Source organism: Colossoma macropomum, unplaced genomic scaffold (assembly GCF_904425465.1).
Source record: "Colossoma macropomum unplaced genomic scaffold, Colossoma_macropomum, whole genome shotgun sequence".
Taxonomy (NCBI): Eukaryota; Metazoa; Chordata; class Actinopteri; order Characiformes; family Serrasalmidae; genus Colossoma; species Colossoma macropomum.
The window spans coordinates 3,631,694-3,655,643 of NW_023494803.1; the positions used below are offsets into that span (position 1 = coordinate 3,631,694).

A 23,950-nucleotide genomic window follows, 5' to 3' on the forward strand; every position below is an offset into this window, starting at 1 on the left:
ACTGCTGCACCTTTTAAGGTGGAACGGGAAAATTGGAACAAGAAGCTGGTGAATATCTGACTTCAGCTCATCTCAAACAGACTGATGCACAGTGAAAAAGTGTATTGTGGTCCAATGAGTCAAACTCTCACACTGTTCATATTAAAAATGGACATCGTGATCTCAGGGCCAAAGCATAAAGGGACCATCCAGACTGTTACCAGCGTAAAGTTCAAAAGCCAGGGTCTGCCATGGTAAAGAGTATATCAGTATACGTGGATCAAAACAAATATAAATAAGTCCAACTGACATCAGTGCTATTTTACATTTATTTGCTTGACAGCATATTCATACGGTGGGCTGCTTGAGATACAGTAGTAAACACAGCATGAAGTAGTGTTGATGTTGATCCATACAGCTGAATCCCATTCTGCAATTTTAGCAGCAAAAAATCTACCTCATTATAACTTAAGAAAAAGTGTCTAATTTGTGATCTACAACAAAGTTCTAACAGTATTTTACATTACTGGACGGTTACACTGGATAACATTTAATACAGCATGAACTAAAATAAGGATAAATGTGTGCAAAAAAAGATAAAAAGTGCAACTGATTAAAAAAGGATGGAATGCTTCATTTTAAAGGAAAAAAAGCTTATAGTGATATACATTGTATGACATTCCCGTTCCACACCAGATCCTATTACTTCGGAGTTCTGGTCCGTAGTCGCTTCTTAATGATGAGATGGTCGCTCTCTTTCTCCTCTGCATCTTGACTAATGATCTGCAAGAAAGATATTATTATGGTTTTACTTTTCTTTTCCAGAAGGAAAATCGACAGTCATGATGTCAGCAAAACTAACAAAGGATAAAAGACAGATGATCAAAAACAGAAGTAAGAAATGCATCATACTTTTACAGAAACGAGACTCGCTTTCAGTCTTTCAAAGAAATCTGCAGGGATATTTTTCCACACCTCCAAAGATCAGTCTTAGAATTTGGTTGCATTTTCTGCTTCTCATAAACTAAATAATCCCAAACACATTCAGTGATCTGGAGGTCTGAACTCTGGGGAGTCCAGTCCGTTGTCCTGAAACCACCAGCAGCTTCTTTGTTTCATTTGCAAGTTTTCTTATTTTTGGTCCATTTTCTGTTCTCAGAAATGGCTTCTTGACAGCTACACCTCCTTTCAGACTAGGGTTGAGGTGCCTTCTCACAGTGGAAGGATGGACAGTGTTGTACTGTTGTTAAGATGGTGAAGTTTTGGTGGTCTACTAGATTTTCGAGTTGTAAGGATTCTCATTTTCTCAATATCTTTCAATTGTTTTATCAATTCAAGTTTTGTAAACTATTTTTCAACTTGTTCTCCTTTGAATGAATAACGCAAAGCTGTTTCAACTGGAAATTTAATTAATGAAGGTTGATCTCTGACTTTTGCACAGTCCTGTATCATTTATAATTTGCATAGTGTTCATCTACTCTTTCACGCATGCAGAAAGGAGTTGACAGCCAGATAAAATACCATATTTGAGCGAATTTTTCTCATTATACTTGCTAAGGCTATAGAGTGGCCTGGGCGAATCAAAAGTGGGATGGGAAAGTGTGTCCGTGAGTGAGTGAGAGAAAGACCTCGTATACAAGATGATGAGTCTGTCCATATAACGTTGCACAGATTATTGCCAGTGTTGGCTCATCTGAAGGGGCAGCTTTCATTGCTATAACCCCTCCTTATTAGATAAGAAAACCTACCATTTTAACATTCAGTGGCTACACGACTTCCCTTGTGGAAAGCCTTCCCAGAAGAGTGGAGTAGCCACAAAAAGCAGGGGGGATGAGGGTGTGCTGGGGTGTTGAGAACCCTATATTAATGCCCATGGGTTTGGAATTTGATGTCCAACAAGCACATATAGGTGAGATGGTCGGGATGTCCACATACTTTTGGCCACATAGTGTACATACATTTTTGCGTCTTGCAGCTTAGATCCATTTCAGCATCTTCCAGTCGCTACAAAATCTGTAATTTGTTATTATCGAGGAGGTTTTGAAGAGGTTTTGTTATTAGCAGGTTTCATCAGTAGTTGCATGTCCAGGTACGACAAGTCCATCTCCAACAGGGCTTAAGATGATGGAAGAACGACACTATGTTAACATAACTACATAAAACAAATTGATTTCGGGCTGGATTTGCGACAGGACTGGATCAGATTCATTCTTTCATTCAGACCCAGTATCGAATCTGTGCCTTCCTTCTCTATTTATGCAACAATTAAATATGAATAGACTCAAACAAGTTCTATTAAAAGTCATTACTAACATGTGTTGCTATAAAAGGCATTTAAAGGTCTTTTTATTATTTTACGATGTGGTTCACTGAAGCAGCATGAGTCACTTAACAGGTCGTAAAAGTGGTCCGACAGCAGGAGCTGCAAACTGCCCATGTGCCAGTCACAGAAACAGCAAAAAATTTATATAGTGTCAAGTGGGACGATGTCACAAATCATGACAGCATATGCCTAACAAGGAAAAACTGCCTCAGGAAAAAAAGGGACAGTGGTTGCAACGTGAGGCTCACTAACAGGGATGGACGAACATAAACAGCAGAGCTGCTCTTTAAAAAAAAAAAACTGAAAAAGAGCCAAAAAACACCGACACAGAATCCTCAACATAGTTTCAATGAAGACACAGGCAAGCGTCAGTAAAAGCTGCTATTTAAATGCCTTTAGAAAAACCAGCGTGCAAAAATAACATGAAAAATAACCTATGAATCAAAAAACCTGAATCTGGACCTCAAAGAAGACAAAGAAAATAACACTGACTCATGAGTACTATTTTCAGCCCTCTACACCTGGATGAGTTTGTGTTTAGAGGAAACCTACAGAAGCTTTGACCCTACACCGCCTGTTCCGAAGTGATTACAAGCCTTTTTTTGGAAAAACGGTCCAGTTTTCTAGTAGATGTTGTTCAAAATGGGCCTAACAGCTTTCCAAGAAGCAGCAAAGCTGTTCTGAAGACACAAGGCAGCCTGTCTTCCGTGTAAATGCCGGCTCACTGTGCTCATCACTGGCCACTTCGGACACGTTCGGGGTTTGCAGTGCGGATTGTGGGAATTTACTCAGCCTCCATTCTGGACTTCTCCAAGAACCAGACACGCTTAGAATTTTAATCAGTGATGAGGCTGCCTCTTTTGGGTGGGCAATTATTTCTGAATGACAGAGAAAATGTATTTGACAGGGCAATGGTTTTGACTGACCGAGAAACTCTACAGTGACAAATCGCATTAATAACAGAGCCAAGAAGTCGGAGCATTGTTCCAAAAAGAAAAAAGCACTTTTACTCACAAACACAAACTCTTCTACCTCTAGAATGGCAACTTTATATGAGAGAAAATGTTGTTAACTTTATTATTTCATTCCAGTCAAAACAGCCATTAAGTACAAGTTATTTTTCAGTGTCAGATAAAAAAAAAAATCTGAAAATATATCATACAGAAGAAGACACAGCCTGAACAACTAAACATGATGTTAATGCTGTCGGTATTTAGTTTATCCTCTCTTTGCCTTTATTTACAGCTACCAATCTTTTTGGGACACTTGCTTTCAGTTTTTCAGAGAAATCTGCAGGAATATTTCTCCACACCTCCAAAGTTCAGCCTTAGAAGTTGGTTGCATTTTCCCAAGTAATCCCAAACACATTCAGTGATGTTGAAGTCTGGACTCTGGGGTGGCCAGTCCACTGTTCTGAGAAAACATCCTTTGTTTGATTTTTAAATTTTCTTCCTTTTTTGTCTATCCTTTTTGCAGTAACGGCTTCTTAACCTACCTTGACCTACACATCCTTTAGACCAGAGGTAACTAATAGGTGGACCGCGGTCCAAGTCTGGACCCAGATGCTGTCCTATGCTGACCTCGACCTTTAACCGATAAACTATGGAGAATTATTTAATTTTGACGGGGTGGTCCTGTTTTAATTGGCGTAGCTTTTCAAGCCTTTACGGTAGCTTTAGCGGCCCAGGAGACTCACAGACCAATCGCATGCATTGTAAATATGACACGTGACGCATCTCAGCCAATCAGTTCTGTGCATTACGATGAGCACTGACGCACACACGAGGCAAAAAACAGCAGTCGGAGAAGAAAGTGAGTCAGAGGGAAGTTATTTCACATGTTGTGATCTAAAAAGAGAAAACTAACAATAAATATTGTTGAAATATGACTGAACTGTACTTTATTTGATTTGATATTCAGTTGCTGACTGTATAAGATGTTGATATACCTACTAGGCTACTTCAGTAAACAGTATATGGCACTGAATCATGATGCAAGTTAGACATTATGATGTTCTGGACCTTTGCTTGAGGAAATTTTCTCTAACTGGACCTTACTGAATTTTAATTAAAGTCCCCTGCTTTAGACCCACAGCACTGTCTTCTCACAGTGGAAGGATGGACAAAAACATCTCTGGATTGTTTCAGATCAGGAGCAAGAGTGGAGCTCGATTTTCTCCTCTCTCTGGCGTCACCTTTGCATCTATATCTTTTAATCATATTTTAACTCCAGTTTTGGAAATTCCACTTATTTTCCTGTGACTTTCCTCTTCCCTCCCTGAAAGTGGATTATCTTATATCTAACTCACTCAGAAAAATCTCCTGAAAATGAGTAACTTATACTTAATGATGGTTTTAACTGGAAATTAAATAAATGAAGGGTGGTCTCTGAGTTTTGCACACTACTGTATGTTTATGTAAAAAGATCGCATTTCCAGCTATTTTGAATCACCTCTATTAGTCCAATCATCAGGAAATGTCCACACAATATAAAGGGCAGCTGCCATTATCAAATAGTGAAAAAACAGCACAACAATCATTCAATTATATATTCCTTTTTTGAAAATGAAAAGAACAGTATGGAGTTTTATGAACCCATCTGGTACAATCAGGCTTGCAGTATTTACATAGAGCAGTGTGACTGGACTGCATGCCAGCCTCAGCTCTGAGGTAAAGAACCCCAGAAGAGCCAGAAGGCTCTAAGCATTAGGCGAAAGCTATTCAAGATTAAGATCAACAATCTGAGTGGCACAAAGGCTCAATGGCCCTGGAACATGATGCTTCATACTAGTCATCACTGGAGAAATAGCTTCCAGGAAAACGATGAAAGGCCTGTGAAAATCTGCATGCTGTGTCAAATCTTTCTCCTACAATTTCCGTACTTGCGATGGTTTGTATCTGTGGTTAAACGTGGCACTGAAATGCAGCATATGAAATGAAGGTATACCTGGTGAGCTGGTATGTCCATAGGAGAGGAGATATTGGGCCTGTAGAGTTTCCTTTTGTGGCGTTTAAGACTCAAGGAGCCACCCTCGTCTGGGGATTTCCCACTCATCAAGCCCATGATCTTCTTAGCTACACAGTAAAGGACAGGACAGAGAAAGAGAGCATGAGGTGAAGCAGAAAAACTAGAATCTTGAGAACTTTTACATTCATTCAGCCTCAGATTCCGTCTGTTCCTGGTTCAAATATTTTCACATATGGGTTCGTAAATTAAGGAAGCCTGTAACAGCCAATCAATGGCACGGACAGAAAAACACAGCTGCCAGTATCTTTACTGATTAGTTCGGTTGCTGTGTAGCAAGCAACATCATTAGCATGAACAACTCTGGGAGTCCCAGTGGCTGTAAATTTGAGCCTTTTAAATTAGACAGTGCATTTAAAAATAAGATCTGACGCAAACAGGAACCAACAGAACTTACGGTTCTAGTTCTAGTTCATTTTCCCAAACATGTTCCCCCGTCTTTGCTGACAGTTGCAGCTGAAGTTAACGTTCAGCGTAATTCTTTACTGTTCCAGGTGAAAAAGACACGAAACAATATTACATCTCCTGCCCGAGAGACAGATAGAACAGTCATAATATCAGCGATTAACAATTTAATTGTTTATTTTTGGTCATTTTGTCCCACTGTAATAGCACAAATCTAAAGCATTCAATAGGCTACACTAGACTGACATGAAATGATGAACTGTAGACGGCGTTTTAGGGCCACTGTTAATAAAAATAAAAATAGTAGACTTCGAGAATGAAGTCATAATATTTAGAGAAAAAAGTTGTAATATTTCGAGAAAAAAAGTCGTAGAATTACGACATTAAAGTGGCATTAATACCAGGAAAGGTCGCAATATTGTGGCCAAAGGCTTTGCGAAGGGGAAGCAGCACCTCCTCGTGTTAAATGAGGGGCGGTGAGTTGGTGGAGTTCTACTTTCATATCGATTCACCCATAAAGAAACACTCAGTCTCCCTGTCTCTCCTGCTCATCAGCACCAGCCTGTTATTAGTATAAGAACCGGCTGAAACGGCTGAGCAGGAAACTGTGTTTATCTAGAATAAAGAGCCAGACGGACTCGGAGGAAACTGTCTGTCTGTGTTGTTGAAGGAGAATCTCAGGCAGGGTCGTCTACACGGCTATTGGGGGCTCCATCTCCCCCCATTCAAAGAGGGCATGAAGTTTCACAGACAGTGAGAATGATGATCAGAATGATCCACAGAGAGACAGGAGTGAGTGGAGCTCCGGCGCCAGGACAGCAACCGAGACCCCAAAGCGTTATGGCAGCCCCCTACAGTACAGCAACCGAGACCCCAACGCGTTATGGCAGCCCCCCTACAGTACAGCAACCGAGACCCCAACGCGTTATGGCAGCCCCCCTACAGTACAGCAACCGAGACCCCAACGCGTTATGGCAGCCCCCCTACAGTACAGCAGCCCAGTTTATCCTCCAAATAGTACGAGTTTTTTCTTGAAGTCTACTTTTTTTTTTATTAACAGTGGCCCTAAAACGCCGTCGTAAAATGTGCAGGGTGCAAAATGTCTACAATCATACAGACTTGTGATTTTCAGTCTGGCTGAGTCTGTGCTGGTTGGCTCTAGTCTGCAGACTTCTGGTCAGAGTCAACAATTTTGGTCTCCAGATCACGGTTCAGACCAGTCTGAAGAGACCAAACGTTTGATTTTTTTTTGGCCCGACTCTGACTGTGAACGAATTAATCTGAACAGACTCCTGCAACAGCCAGTAAGAACTTACGAAAAGAAGAAAATACATCAAGTAAACAAAGAAAAACGGCGAAAAGTCACATGTGGAGCGACGCTTTTTAATGAGCTGAGTTTAAAGCATGAGCACGATGGAGTTTATGTACATTTAAACTCAAAAAAATACCACACTGATCACATTTCTTAATCCATGAGCCTCACGTAAACATGTTTACCTGCTGCTTTTTTATTGTGTCAGTGCAAATGGCAGAGGAAAACACGTGAGGTTGCGGAAAGTTTCCGCAAGTTCAATGAGTTGTTTGATTCAGTTGAGTATCCCCAATATTTTTACAGCTGCCCAAAAAAAATCTGCAGAAACCAGTTAGATAGCGTGAGATATCCAGTCTTTTGTAATCTGTTAAGACTTTACAAGATATATACTGTCCTCTAAAGTCTTAAATTGACAATAACTTTAGCTGCAAGAGTTTGCAAAGACAGAGGGGATCAGGCTTCACCAATAATGAAATAAAGAAAGAAAAAAAAACATGAAACTGGAACTGTCTGTACTGGACTGACAGCTGATGGAAAAAGCACAGTTCCGGTTTTCTGATCCCAAAGGTACGGTAGGTAAGGTAGGTGTGCATCAAAACAGGGCTATTTGAAAACTCCTCAGTTTAAAAGATTCTCAGGAGAGCCACAGAGGTACAACTGCTATGTGTGATGGTAAAGATTTACAGACCAAATTTATCTGAAATATCCCTTTTTCTTTTGAAGGTCATGCTATGGGTTTCCCCCAGTTTTCCCATCTGAACATGCCTGACAATGGTCTCTGAAGTAGAATTCCTTCTTCTGCTGCTTTGTGTCCAGCACACTCAAACTCCTATGGTCTATTAGTGGCAGAGGGTACAGCTCCAGAAGTTCACATGACCTTTATGGAGAAGCTCCCTGCTGAGGAAGAAAACTCCTTACAGTGGCAGAAAGCCATCACGGTTATGACCTTTACGTTTCTGTAGGTACAATTTACAGCATAAAAATATGCAGCATAATCATCTTTTCCTGTTGTTCTACACAACAGTTGTTATTATCTAAAAAAAATCTAGCATAAATATTCATTTTATTCGTTTTATATAATTGTTATTTCAGAGAATTTTTTGGCCAAGATGGTAATAAAATACTTAATGTTGAAGATAAATTTGAAAAAAAGAACAACTGATTGAAACAGTCAAAAAGAGATTAATCCGTTATCAAAATACTCTTTGGTTGCTGCTCCAAAATCAAGCTCTTGACAAACCTACTTAGGAGAGCAGCAAAAGAGAACTGAGTTTTTCTTTCTTTATTTATTTTTTCTTCAATGATGCCGTCTGATGTTAACATATCAGCAACAGTTTCAATCTTAGGAACTCTGGCCGCTACTACAGCTTCCAAGCTCTGTATTTCAAAGTCAAGTGACTAATAGGGGTGTGAATCTCTAGGCACCTCACGATTCCATTGCGATTCAGAGGCTGCGGTGCGATTATAAAATGATTATCGATTAGGGCTGGGCGATAAAACGATAACGATAAGTATTGCGATATAACTTTTCCTCGATAGAGCGATAAGACAGGTTCGATAAATGTTCGATATAATACACCATTCTCACACTTCCACGTTCAGCGAAAGCCCTGGCGGCGTTTTCTACTGCAAGGAAAGCGACACTACTCTGCTGTCGCCAGGAGAGGGCGCACTTCCGAGTTTTTCGACTTGATTAGAGAGGGAGGAGGGCCACGAGTAAAAAAAGAGTTGCCAAATATACTTTAGCAACGTCTGAAACGCGGAGTTATACAGTCCCTGTTTGAGTGGAGCGACCGGCGATCTGTTCTCCTGTGACCGAGTGTGAGTGACGAGGTCAGTGGTGTAACTGTACTGTCCTACAGTGAACTCACCTCTTTCCGTGCCTCCTAACGCCGTGTTACAGCGCCAAACCGTCATATTTTAGTATTTGTGCATTCTCGAGCAACGAAAGTGAAAGAAAGAAGTGGTTCATGTTCGAAAGTAAACTGAGGAAGCTGTGAGGCAGTGGAGAGCGGGAGAGCGCTGTCTTTCCAGGCTAGCTGTTTTTAGCTGCTGGCTAACTTGAAGCAGAGCTCTGGCATAACACGGTGAATTGATGATACTGTAGATCAAACACGACACAAAATCACCGATTTCAGTTTAAACATGCCTAAAAGGAGGACTCTGTGTCTGGTGTGAGAGATTCACACTGCAGATAATGCTTTTACACAGCGAGCGTCAGATATACTGCGGTTCACCCCTTAAACTACTACGATAGCACAGAGAAACCCAGACGTCTAGCTGGTGTCTGAATACTGTGATCTGCTCTGATATGGATGTGGTAGGAGTGACCGCAGTGACCTACCGAACCGGGTTGACGTTGTTGAGAAACTAAAGAGTTTAGCGCTGTTGTTGGCCACTTATTTAGCATTTGTAGCGGGGTAGCCGAGCGCTCGTCACCAGACAGCTAAAATAATCTGTTTTCTTTCTTAAATCATGACTATTACAAAAATTGCAGCTGTGCATTTCAAGCTGATAAAAGCAGCTCAGAAACTTTCTCCCACTCTTCCATGACAGATTAGTGAAATGTTCCACTGTTTGCCGAGTGTTTGTCACGATCAGACCATAAGTGATAGTTTAAAACCACAGTTAACCACCCAGGAGCAAAATCAGCCTTCAAACGTGAAAGAAATCATGATTTGACATTTATCGCAATATGTATCGATATCGAACGATATGAATTTTGTTTATCGTGATAACGTTTTCGGCCATATCGCCCAGCTCCATTATCGAAGCATCTTGATGTATCTTTTTTTCTATACAGGATTTCTTTCTTCTTACTGTGTGAGGACTTTTAAAGCAAAGTATTTGTAATGAACCGTAATGAATTTACTTCCAATATCTTTTACTAAAAAAACAAACGGAAGTGATGTGACAAGTCAACTGGAAGGCTGTCAATCACTGCTCTTGTTTGTCGCTGTGTCAGTAAAGTATCTTCGAGACGGGATGCTGTATCTCGGCTCCAACATAGCGCGAAAGCCCTGGTTCTCAATGACTGAGTACCGACGCAAATCCTTGGCAATAAAAGTTGCGATAGAGTCTGTAATGCACTTCGTTCTTTCTTTTTTGTGTGGAAGCTTTGACATCGCTTGCTCGATGGTCCTCTGATTGGCAGCAAGTACAACCCGACGGAAAACAGGTGGAAACGTGTAACATGGTTTCTCATGTTTATCATTTCCAAAATAATTTTGTTTAGTGTAACAAAACTTGCATATAGTACGGCTCCTGTCCAGGTCCTTCAACTTCATAGAAGCCAAGTGAAGTCAGCTTCTCTTTATAATTTTCCCACTCCACCTTAAATGGTGCCACATTTACATTCTAGCGCCTCAGTCAGAATTTAAGGTGGAATGGGGAAATTCGAACAAGAACCTGGCGAATAAGAAGCGACTTCAGCCTCATAAAACAGTCGAACGTTGAGAGACATTTTACAAGAAACTGCTCTACGTTTGAGGAAAAGGTTCCTGGTGGAGATGGGAGGAAAGCGGCTGTAGCTAAAGCTTAAAGCAGAGCAGAGTAAGTACGCGTTTTTGTTTATATTGTTTAGTCTATACTAGGACATCAGCACACACTGAGACATACTGGACATTAAATGTTGTGGCTCCCAAGGTGGTTTGATTTTTGTTGAAAGGACAAAATGGCTCTTCTTAACATTTGGGTTGTGACTCCTGACCTAATCTGGCTTTAATGCAGAGGGAGCCAGTCTGATTTCTCACTCATCCAGTTGTGTTTTTGTTATGTGCCGCCACAGACTGTCCGGACGCTGCACTTCCGCACTTCCAAGTTCTGCCTTTTGCGATCCGTCAACGTTACGTTAAAAATTAAATATTTCGAAAATCGATTTTTGACATTTGTGAATCGATTCAGAATCGCCCACGTCGGCATCGCGACGCATCTAAGAATCAAGCCTCCCCCCCCACCCCTAGTGACTAATTGGTCAAAGCAAAAGGAAAAAAAGGCTGGTAAATGCGTCAGTATTACATCGGCCTGTGGAGGAAAACTAATGAAACATCTCAAAATTCAGAATATTAATCAGTCTAGGAAAGGACTAAAAGGTGGATGAATGCTGGAGGAAAGAGAAAGCTTTTTCCATTTCATTATAGAGCAGTTCATTCTATTCAGACTGATGTACCTTTGCTGCCCAGAAAGGTGGGTGAGCTGTGCAGGAAGCCTCCGATTTTCTGCAGCGTCCCCTCCTTCTTCCCCCGCAGGCTGGACGGGGAGTCATGAGAATTTTTTGCGACCAGCGCAGGGGACACCTGAGAGGAATCAATTAAATGTACGAAAAAAAATCGAATTTAATTGACTCTCAACTTCACCCTTTTAATTAACTCAGCCTTTTTTTTCACCTTGATGTTGCTTTTAATGGACAATCAATCGTAAGTAGACATTTCATACAAGCGTCTGGAACCCCCAGCATTACAGAGGTCATTCAGTTTTATATAGTTTGACATTTTTATGTATTACATGGTTTTATATCTTGATGTACACTCTTTAAAATGATGGTTCTTTTAAAGAAAATGGTTCTATATAGAACCATGAACGCTCAAAGAACCCTTTGCATGATTAAAGATTAATGGTTAAATGTTTTTACTGATTGATGGAGAAACGTGCTGTAGACAGTTCTGTATAGAACCTTTTTGAAAAGGGTTCTATATAGCTCTATGTATAGGGTTCTACCATTCAAAAGGTTCTTTCAAAAGGTTCTTTGAGTGTTCATGGTTCTACATACCATTTTCTTTACTGAAAAACCTTTGAAGAAACAACGTTTTGTGTACTTTCAAATTTTATTCTCACCTCCTCCTCCTGGTGTGCAGGTAGCCTGGGTGTATTCTTGCACCTCAAATTCCTCCTGTTCTCCATCTCCACTCCATCCTGAGAGAGACAGAGAGAGACAGAGAGAGAGAGAGAGTAAGAGCAAACAAGAGAAAGAAATAAAGAGAGAGATAAAGACATTTTTGAACGTCAACTCAATTATTTAAACGTATATTGTGGATGAAGCTTGGGTAATCAGAGATGACAGAATGGACATGATATAATGGATTATTAAGCCAAAAAGAAATGATTTTGCTCTTTTTTTGCGTTAGAAGTTGTCATGCACAGAAACTCCTGGCTGAATCCAAAATTCAGGACACACTGAGAACAAAAACAATTCATAAATAATCTTACTAAAATGATTACAGTATGTACCAAAGAATTTAATCTCTGTGACTACAAGTCATCCAAGGCAATGAATTCCATTATTTTTTGGTTATTCTTTGCACTTTGATTTGTGAATTTCTTTGTTATTCAAAAACTGTGGCTGCAGATAGTGTCACTGGGCTGGTGGGGAATTTCTTATCTTGCTGTTTTGCTGTTTGCAGAGCATGCAGAGATATCGAACCTGCAGAGGAAAACAATCAGGTGTTGTATCCACTCTTACTACTCACCACGAAGGGATTATGAACTGCTTTTGTCTAAAAGGCCAGATCTTTTTTTTCCTGTTGAACTGAACAATATGTGAAGGTGTAATGTGCAATGTAAGTTCTTTAGAATGTAAGGTTCCCTTAATATGTTCCACTGTAAATAGTCTTGTTTTAAAGGAACATATTCCCGAAATACTGGAAAAGCTGTCATAGACTGGACTTTGTCTATGACAACCCATAGACTGGGTTTCATTATATACTCACTTTTTCATATGTTAAGGTAGCATTGATGCATTTTGTCAATGTATTTCTGTGAAACTAAACAGCAATTTCCTAATAAAAATAAAATAAAATAAAATAATTGCTTTTGTTTTCCTTCAGAGAAACCTGAACATGTCTGACATTTTCACTCTTTATCTGCTGCCACTTTAACTGTTGGATCGCGCTGACCAGCGCAGGAAAGAGAAATGAACAAACAGCGTTTTAATTACTATTTCTCATTCTTATTCGCATTAAAATGATTTGAAAATTGTTAGGTTGGCTTTAAATGGTGAAACTTTTGAGCATGTTTATTTGCTTGAATCCTACTGGGAAGCTAGACTGCAACGTGCTTTCAAAAGATTCATTTTACCTGGCCAACTGACCAGCAAATAAAACAGAAGAGAGTTACTGGACAGCTGAAAAGGAGATTCTCCTGATCAATATTATGCAAGGATGGTAGTTTTTCATTTTGTCAGATTCCTGAGTTATTACAACACGCAAGTTTACGATAACGTTTCTGTAACTAGCTGCGTTAACAAACAGCTGCTTCTGCTACCACTTATACCGATATACGCTGCTAGATTATCTTGATGCCCCCCTTTAATTTACACAAAGCTCTGATTCTTTTGGGATTGAAATTATAATTATTACAGAAAAGGAGACAGACATTGACTGAGTGAACCTCTCTGATGACTCTTTATAGTGAGAATGATACAGTGCATCAAGAAATACTAGCTAATTTGGTAATAACTAGTGGAGTAAATGAATGTGTTGTGTGCAACTTTGTTTCTGAACTGCTGCATGTAACGATCAAGTGCACAGAATATTATGTTGGTCTTTAGGCCCAATCCCACTTCACCCCTCTCCCCTACCACTTAGCCCTCTGTTTTGCACGTTCACGTCTAGGGTTACGGTGTCCCAATTTTGTTGAGATAGAGGGGTAGAGTGAAGTGTTGGGGCTACATGACCCTCCAAACGGAGGTTTTTTTCAGAGACTCCAAACAGAGAGTTATGAGAAAAAAAGAAAAACCAGCAAGATGGAGAACAAGAGACCAAAGAAACACACAAATGTGAGAATTTTCTCTGTTAAAAAATTACAATAATCACTGTATTATCTTAGTTTAATGTCGTTTCAGTGTATTATGGTCGTTTTCTTCATAATCGCTAATGAGCATGCTAATGTCTCGATAGCTAGCTGGCTAACTTTCCCGTTCCACCTTAAATAGTCCAGCAGTTCTGACGCCTGAAGCGCCAGAATGTAACTGCTGCACCATTTAAGGTGGAACAGGAAAATTTCGAACAAGAAGCTGGTGAATATCTGACTTCAGCTTCATATCACTGAAGAATTAGGGGTGGGTGATAATAAATAATTGCCCCCCCTCTCTGAAGGCATATGATGCCCTAAATGTAACTAAAGCCCAGCAGTGAGGAGCTGAACTTTACCCTCCTCTGCTGTCACTGCAGACGGGCCGGGTCGCCTACAGAGCAGCGCTAGTAGCTGTTAATGAAGTAATGTTGGTTTTTATTTGAGGGTCTCATTTCGTAGGGCAAGATTTCAACCACTACCCCTTGTAACTCAGTTCCAAGGGGTTAGGGTGACACTCGAAAACAAGGGGTAGGGGTAAAAAGAAGAAATGGGACTGGGCCTTATATTTTGCTACTATGTTGTAGGCTTAATCTTAATCATGAATTTTTTTTCTGTAAAAACTGTGCTGTTTTTTTCTCTTTCCGCAGCTGAACAAATGCCTGTTTTGACCATTTTTGGTCATCGGAATGTCTGTGCATCCCTAGTCAAAAGCACAATTTGGCTGGTCCTAACATCGTAGGCTAGCCTGATTCTCCTATATTTTGTCCTGAAAAAGCATAAAAACAAACACACACCCTCCCATATGCGCACACCTGGAGTCTCATTTTCGACATCCTCACCAATCATAAGTGAGAAAGGAGTCAGATGTGGTCAATGAATGAAATGACAGGGGATGAAAGGCAGCTTAAGCTGAACTGATTAGCTGCCTCACTGACTCATCAGTTTGGCTCCCTTCTTCTATCCGTCTTCCTCCCTGTCCCTCCCTCTGCTGACAGTGGGCCTGCAGCTGTGATACGGCGTGTGAAAGCCGATGACACGCTGCAGCTCCGAGCAGGCTAAATGAAGGGGACTGAGCGAGTCTTTGCTGTCAGAGCTGCCTCCTGAACTTATTCCCACAAAGAGGTGTGCTGCCCTTTAGTAACAGAGACCAGACTGGTGTTCTAGCTATTTTGAGGGTTGTCCTGGAACTAAGAGGGGGAGCGCAGGGGACACCTGAGAGGAATCAATTAAATGTATAAAAAGACTGAATTTAATTAACTCTCAACTTCACCCTCAACCTTTTTTTCAACTTGATGTTGCTTTTAATGGACAATCAATCATAAGCAGACAGTTCATACAAGCGTCTGGAACCCCCAGCATTACAGAGGTCATACAGTTTTATATAGTTTGACCTTTTTATGTATTACATGGTTTTATATCTGATGTTCGCTCTTAAAAATTATGGTTCTTTTAAAGAAAATGGTTCTATACAGAACCATGAACCATGAACCCCCTGGAACTAAGAGGGGTTGAATGCTTTGTTTGAACCTCAGTTTTGAGTTATTATTGTCATTTTGCTATGTCGTTCAAAGATACACTATGTAAGATTTGGGGATTTGGAGACCTCTCTGGTGGAAACGTGTAACTGCATATAATGTGCAGAAAGAAAAATGATTTGTAACGTCAGAGGAGATGAATCTGATGACCGCACTGAAACTTGGTGAAGGATGGGTCTTCAGAACTATCTACTGTCATCATATCTTCATCAGTATAACGTTGATTTTGTATTTAACCCAAAAGCTGAGCTAAAAACTTCTTTTTGCGTCTTTGTGCGTGACAATATAGACTCATTTATGCTTAATGTTAAACACATCAAATGCCAAATATTAAAAACATTAATGCCAGTGTAAAGGACGCATGAAAATATGTGGGGAGTGATGGTTTTATCTTTTTCGTACATAAAGGGAGCTTTAATACGTAAAGATGTATGACATGGTCTGAAAAACCCACACAATCTGGCCCAATACATCTGACGTTTAAATTATTATTTTAAGCTTCATATTGTCACTTTTTTTTTTGCTTGAAGAAAAAAATCTGACAAATATTAAAAACTTAAATCTATATGTGCTACAACTGTAGGCTCCCCTTCATTTAATGCCTTGCAAAGCTTCCCTTTGCAAAGATAGCAACTCTAAGACTAGAACACATGCCAAGGGATCGGAGATCATTCCTCCATACAGAATCTCTCCAGATCCTTCAGATTCCCACATTTCAGGTTTGTGGACTCTCCTCTTTAGTTCACACCACAAATTTTCTATTGGGTTTAGGTCAGGGGTCTGGGATGGCCACAGCAAAATTTTGATTCTGTGGTCAGTGAGCCAGGTCTGTGTTGATTTTGAGGTGTGCATTGGATCACTGTCCTGCTGGAAGATCCAACTATGGCCCAGCTTAAGCTTTGATTTAATATCTTCTTGTACTTGACGGCGTCTGTGATACCATGTCTCTGAAAAGTTGTCCAGGGCCTCTGGAAGACAAACAGCCCCACATCACAGACGGTCAACCATACTTCACACCAAGGATGAGGTACTATTCTGCATGCTGCTCTTTGTGTTGCCAAAAAACTCTATTTTAGTCTCATCTGTCCACAGAACCCTCTCAAACAACCTGTGGTTATGTAGGCATCTGATTGTAGTTTGGGAGACATTCTGACCCCAAAACCTAGTGTCTGAAAAAAAAGGCTGTGAAGCTGCTACTAAGCTGTGATCCGTGGAGATTCTCTGGACACTCAAACCGTCCTTCTCACTGTGCATGGGGTCAGTACAGATATACATCCTCTTCCTGGCAGATTTAACTCCAGCTGCGTAAAACCTCCTAATTATTGTCCTGACAGCGGAAATGGGCATTTTCAACTGTTTAGCTATTTTCTTGCAGCCATTTCTTGATTTGCACAGCTTAAACCTTTGGCCGCACATCACTGATGTATTCTCTGGTCTTTCTCATAACGATGAATGACTGGGGGAATTTGGCCGGTGTGTCACCTAATTTTTATACCCCAGTGAAACAGGAATGAGCATGTATTCCTAATCGCTCAAGTGAACTTTAAAACATGAACATGAACTGGAATATACTTCAGTTATATTTCACTCATAATAATTTCTAAGGGTACCAACAATTGTGGCGCACATACATTCGAGAAAAACATTTCTTTCATGTTAATATTAAGGTTTTTTCATTTAATCAAAGTACTTCAAATAAAGATTCGATTTTTAATATTTTGAATGAAAGATCAAAATGACAAGCAATAAAGAATGTTGTTTACAGCCTGTTTTTCTCTATGTTTACCGAGTGCCAATATTTGTGGAAGGCGTCGTATATAATTGATCAATATTTAAGTAATACATTTCGTTAACACTCATGGTACAGTCTATACTGACAGGATCAGGTCAGCTTTTGACTTTTTTCCCCATTTGCTTCAATGTCAAACCATGACAAATACAGCAAAAATGTAAAGGATCTGTTTTTTTCCTGCAAAAAAGGGTATATAACTTAATACAACAATAATCTTACATCAAATTCATATCAAAATGTATCCTTACAAGCACAAATGTGGTACTTATTGAAAGTTTAGAATCAGCACAATTTCAGCTTATTTAAGAGTTACGAGTGGGAAACAATTAATATCAAATTACAGAATGCTTTTGTTGTCACCAGCTTAAGCCCAATGCTGGTCATTTGACCTTTACATAGATATATTTCTACTATCCAAAGAAAAACAAGTATCTCCAAAATGAAAAAACTTTCCCCAAAATGGGAAAGGAAACTACAGTACAGGGTAAAAACGTTCTTTACCTTAAAAGTAAGTTAACGTAAAGAGTTTTTATTTGAAGCAATTTTGGAGCATTTCTACTGGTCCAATCACGAAATGTTCACATAATGTAAAGCACAGCTGCTGAGTTCAACTATGCTGAAATCTAAAAATAGCAAAAAATGGAGATTCTTGTTTTTTTCTGGACAGCGACGAGTTTAGTTTATATTTTTCTACATATACTGCACAAAAGTAAGAATCGCCTTAAATTAATTTTTAGTCAAACATCTGTTAAGTACAAGTTTTTCATTTTTCAGCAACAGAAAAAAAGCAGGAACATATATTAACAGAAAATTACACAGAAGCCTCCAACACTAAGTATACCATCAAATCTATCAGTATTTAATTTGTGCACTCTACTGCCACTTTAACACTTCCATCCTTCCGATCTTAAATGTCCGCCCTAACAAAAGCTGCTCCCAAACGAGTCACTAAGGCTACGTTTAGACGGCAGGTAAAAGTGGCCCAAATCTGATCTTTTTCTTCATATGCGACACAGATGTGTGTCTGTGTGTCAGTGTGAACAGATAAACACACTGAATCGGACATTTTCAATTCCGATTTGAGACGCTTTCATACGTGGTACTGAAATCCGATACGTATCCGATCTGTGGCAATGTGACTCAGTCTGAACAGCCAGATCGGAAAATTAACGACTTTTAAGTCAATACAACTCGACATTCGTTATAATTTCACGCTGCTGAGACTCAAACATTTAGGCTGATGTTTCTGCACCAAAACATTAGAAGAGACTGATCAAACCGCTCCGTGTTCGAAAAGGTTTTCGAACGAAAATCCGAACGCGGCCGGAGGAGCCCGAGGCTGCAGCGTCAAAAAAAAGTTCAAAGAATCCGAGGACGCCAACCAAAGAAGTGGCCGTGGCCGAATAACGTGCGCTTTTTAAGGCGAACTCGAAAACACCGTGGGTGATGAGCTCAGCTGTCAACCACTGGAACTTCATAATTGCTCCTGTGATGCTGGCGAAGATGAAACTGACAGCTCCGGGAGGGACTGGCGTTCGCTGGCATCATGACTGTTTACCTCTGGACGAGCCACGTGAAGCACTGTTCTTCTGCGCATGTGGGTCGGTTTAGGAGCTGATCTGTTCAGACTGATGTCACATTTAAAAGATATTGTGAACAGCCAAACAAAAAAAATCTGATTTTATTACCTGCTGTGTAAACGTAGCCTAACATTACTCTCCTTCAAAAAGCAGCTACCCAAACTCACCTCAGCTGCCTTCAATTTCCTCTCATATGTGCCTCAAGAATGGCTAAAGGAGATGTTTGTGAGGAGATAAGATATAAGATAACCCACTCGCATAAGGAAGGAGATCATGAGAAGGAGAAAATGCAACCAACTTCTGAGACTGAACTTTGGAGGTGTGGTAAAATATCCCTGCAGATTTCTTTGAAAAACTGAAAGCAAGTCCCCAGAAAAAGTGGAAACAGCAGTAAAGGAAGAGTGTGAACACGATTAACACAAACAAATATTATATTTAGTTGATGAGGTTGATGAGCTTTCTGCTTTTTTTTCTTCACACTGAAAATAACTTGTACACTTAATGTGCTTTGAAGCAGTGAAAACTGCACAGCACCTCATGTTAGATGCACGGTGGTTACATCACTTCTGCCTGCCATGGAAAAGCAGAAGAAGTAGGTCATTGATGGTTCCAGTGATTTCAGGTCTTTGCGACCAATCTCGGCGCAGACCTCATGCAATTCACACAATTATCAATGATTAAAAATGATCAATGATGAACTGGTTGAGAGTGAGAGGAGTCTGGATTATGGTGTGATTGATGGTTTATGGGATGCAAATGGAACGTCCTATTTCTGCAGCCGAGGAGTGATTTCTCCTGAGTGCTCAGCGGTTTGGTGCAGTAAGTTTCATTATCTTTACCACTGAAGAAAACCTCATGAAGCTTTTGTTATGCACATCTTTCGATGTATTTCTTATATTTGATTAGTCAAAATTATGAATAACCTTTTATTTCTTGAAAAGATCCTCCTGAAGGCTTGCAAAACATCACAGAAAGTCTAACTCAGGAGCCAATAATGCCTTTTTGAAAGCAGGACTGTCAGGATTAAACTTGATTACTCAATACAAAAATAACTTGACTATATCAACTAACCGCCAATGACTAGTAGGCAATGTGCATCATGATAATGCATATTTTAAATTGTACTAGTTTCTCTTAGAGTGAATGATTTAAACTCGCTTACTCAGGTTTAGCAGGCTGAAGACTCTCCACAAGGGGGTGCTATTAGCACACAATTTAAACATGCAGTTGCAGGTGACGATAAAATTGATTGCAATTTTGAGCTAATTTTTGAATTTTACCAAAATATATGTATTAAAAAACCTACAAAATATCAATATCAATAACAATAGCAGGATGGACTTCTAAGGGTTTGGTTTTAAGCACACTTACGACTTTATTTTTTCTAGACATGGCAACCCTACAAAGCTATGTGACATAGCTTTAAAAAAATGTGTCTTTTTAAAGACTTCTCGATTTATTTTTATATATTAAATCAATTTGGAATCTTTGAAAAATGATTTACGGTCTTAAAAAACTGGTTACTCATCAAAATAACTGGCAGAACACTTGATTGCTAATATAATCTACTGTGACAATCCCGTTTTGACTGTGTGTGGGAGGTGTTTTCACCTGACTGGTGAAAACACCTCAGAAGCGCATTTGCATAATAAAAGCTTCAGGAAAAATCACTCCCGGTCACTTTTAAGCGGACAGGATACCTGAGAACTGGCCTGTGGTGCTGGGTTGGGTTTGGTCTTGCTGTTTCTGCTGCTGCCTCTTTTCTTGAAGAACATAAAAGCAGCCAACAAAACACAGAGTCTGAGTCACTTCATTAAAGGCACAATTGGACACTTGGTTTAACAGAGCGCGTGGCGTTGTAGACTCGGTTGCCAGGGACAACCACACCACGGAGGAAGTGCAACACTGAGGATTCAGAAAAGTGGAGATAAGCGATGGACGCGTCTTCACTCCCACAGATGGAGAGCACTGGAAGACGTGTCCACGTTAGATCTCAGCAGTGTAATTAACAAAAAGCACAACGGACACCAAACTTACCTCACTGCGTAAATTACCTGACCTGCGCGTGTGTATTGTGTGTGTTCCTGTGTGTATTGCGTGTGTTCCTGTGTGTGTATTGCGTGTGTTCCTGTGTGTATTGCGTGTGTTCCTGTGTGTGTATTGCGTGTGTTCCTGTGTGTGTATTGCGTGTGTTCCTGTGTGTGTATTGCGTGTGTTCCTGTGTGTATTGCGTGTGTTCCTGTGTGTATTGCGTGTGTTCCTGTGTGTGTATTGCGTGTGTTCCTGTGTGTATTGCGTGTGTTCCTGTGTGTGTATTGCGTGTGTTCCTGTGTGTATTGCGTGTGTTCCTGTGTGTGTATTGCGTGTGTTCCTGTGTGTATTGCGTGTGTTCCTGTGTGTGTATTGCGTGTGTTCCTGTGTGTGTATTGTGTGTGTTCCTGTGTGTATTGCGTGTGTTCCTGTGTGTATTGCGTGTGTTCCTGTGTGTGTATTGCGTGTGTTCCTGTGTGTATTGCGTGTGTTCCTGTGTGTGTATTGCGTGTGTTCCTGTGTGTATTGCGTGTGTTCCTGTGTGTGTATTGCGTGTGTTCCTGTGTGTATTGCGTGTGTTCCTGTGTGTGTATTGTGTGTGTTCCTGTGTGTATTGCGTGTGTTCCTGTGAGTGTATTGTGTGTGTTCCTGTGCGTGTATTGTGTGTGTTCCTGTGTGTATTGCGTGTGTTCCTGTGCGTGTATTGTGTGTGTTCCTGTGTGTATTGTGTGTGTTCCTGTGTGTGTATTGCGTGTGTTCCTGTGTGTATTGCGTGTGTTCCTGTGTGTGTATTGCGTGTGTTCCTGTGTGTATTGCGTGTGTTCCTGTGTGTGTATTGTGTGTGTTCCTGTGTGTATTGCGTGTGTTCCTGTGTGTATTGCGTGTGTTCCTGTGTGTGTATTGCGTGTGTTCCTGTGTGTATTGCGTGTGTTCCTGTGTGTGTATTGCGTGTGTTCCTGTGTGTATTGCGTGTGTTCCTGTGTGTGTATTGCGTGTGTTCCTGTGCGTGTATTGCGTGTGTTCCTGTGCGTGTACTGCGTGTTCCTGCGCGTGCATTGTGTTCCTGCGCGTGCACTGCGTGTTCCTGCACGTGTATTGTGTGTTCCTGCGCGTGCACTGCGTGTTCCTGCGCGTGTATTGTGTGTTCCTGCGCGTGCACTGCATGTTCCTGTGTGTGTACTGCATGTTCCTGCGCGTGTATTGTATGTGTTCCTGCGCGTGTATTGTGTGTTCCTGCGCGTGCATTGCGTGTTCCTGTGTGTGTTCCTGTGAGTGTATTGTGTGTGTTCCTCTTCGTGTACTGTGTGTTCCTATGCGTGTATCGTGTGTGTTCCTCTTCGGGTATTGTGTGTTCCTATGCGTGTATCGTGTATGTTCCTCTTCGTGTATTGTGTGTTCCTGTGTGTATTATGTGTGTATTGCGTGTTCCTGTGCGTGTAGTGAGTGTGTTCCTGTGTGTATTGCGTGTGTTCCTGTGTGTGTATTGCGTGTGTTCCTGTGTGTATTGCGTGTGTTCCTGTGTGTGTATTGCGTGTGTTCCTGTGTGTGTATTGCGTGTGTTCCTGCGCGTGTATTGCGTGTGTTCCTGTGCGTGTACTGCGTGTTCCTGCGCGTGCATTGTGTTCCTGCGCGTGCACTGCGTGTTCCTGCGCGTGTATTGTGTGTTCCTGCGCGTGCACTGCGTGTTCCTGCGCGTGTATTGTGTGTTCCTGCGCGTGCACTGCGTGTTCCTGTGTGTGTACTGCATGTTCCTGCGCGTGTATTGTATGTGTTCCTGCGCGTGTATTGTGTGTTCCTGCGCGTGCATTGCGTGTTCCTGTGTGTGTTCCTGTGAGTGTATTGTGTGTGTTCCTCTTCGTGTACTGTGTGTTCCTATGCATGTATCGTGTGTGTTCCTCTTCGGGTATTGTGTGTTCCTATGCGTGTATCGTGTATGTTCCTCTTCGTGTATTGTGTGTTCCTGTGTGTATTATGTGTGTATTGCGTGTTCCTGTGCGTGTAGTGAGTGTGTTCCTGTGTGTATTGCGTGTTCCAGTGAGTGTAGTGCGTGTGTTCCTGTGTGTATTGTGTGTTCCAGTGAGTGTATTGCGTGTTCCTGTGCGTGTATTGTGTGAGTTCCTGTGCGTGTATCGTGTGTTCCTCTTTGTGTATTGTGTGTGTTCCTGTGTGTATTGCGTGTTCCAGTGAGTGTATTGTGTGTTCCTGTGCGTGTGTTTTTGTGTGTATTGCGTGTTCCAGTGAGTGTATTGTGTGTTCCTGTGCGTGTAGTGTGTTCCTGTGTGTATTGCGTGTTCCAGTGAGTGTATTGCGTGTTCCTGTGCGTGTATTGTGTGAGTTCCTGTGTGTATTGCGTGTTCCAGTGAGTGTATTGTGTGTTCCTGTGCATGTAGTGTGTTTTTGTGTGTATTGCGTGTTCCAGTGAGTGTATTGTGTGTTCCTGTGCGTGTAGTGTGTTTTTGTGTGTATTGCGTGTTCCAGTGAGAGTATTGTGTGTGTTCCTGTGCGTGTATTTTGTGTGTGCACGTTTAACAGCAGACAGCACCTTAATGTGCTGCCAACAATAACTCTCTCCAGTTGAATGTGCCGTCACAGTAAAGGCCATTATCGTAATTGCCTCAGTACACCGGTCCATCACCTTAATAACTTCAAGCTATTATATTTGAATCGTATGTGCGCATTACGATCACTCTTCATTCGGTTATAGGCACAATTTCTTTTCACAGTCACACAATAAGCACCGTATTACTGAACATCATTTTACAGGCTTCAAATACCAAGATACGGATATTGGTATATCTAAACAAGTACCCGAATTCTCACTCTCAAAAATATTTGTTTCACAGTTAGCCATAATTTTAAGTATTTTCATTACAGTTCAAAATAAATCCAACAGGTGGCAACAATGTATTAAGAGTCAGTTTAAAGCCCAGCTCCTCCTGGTATGTTGATATAGAAGCTATTATGAGTTAGAAGGACAACAAGAGTTTAAGAAATCAGCATTATCTGTTTTAATTTTAGTTAATTGCTTTTATTTACTTTGAGTTATTTTATTCGGCCAAATTGAAGATTGTTTTTTTTATCATGCAAAGCAGCAGTGAGGATAACACAGCCAGAACTCACCACAACAATCAAGTTTAAGGCACCCCGGTTTTAGCATCAGCCCTCACCAGAGACTAGTGT

The 23,950-nt window shown here is 40.8% G+C and overlaps 1 protein-coding gene across 1 annotated transcript in view; it reads right to left on the reverse strand.

Annotated features, from left to right (window-relative positions):
- Positions 1-295: 295 nt before the first annotated feature.
- kif20ba (kinesin family member 20Ba) overlaps positions 296-23,950 on the reverse strand; it is a 66,120-nt gene continuing 42,465 nt past the window's right edge. The window contains 5 exon segments of the mRNA XM_036594060.1: positions 296-762; positions 5,249-5,376; positions 11,212-11,338; positions 11,877-11,954; positions 20,440-20,502. Coding sequence (XP_036449953.1) covers positions 682-762; positions 5,249-5,376; positions 11,212-11,338; positions 11,877-11,954; positions 20,440-20,502 — 477 coding nt within the window. The 3' untranslated portion in view covers positions 296-681.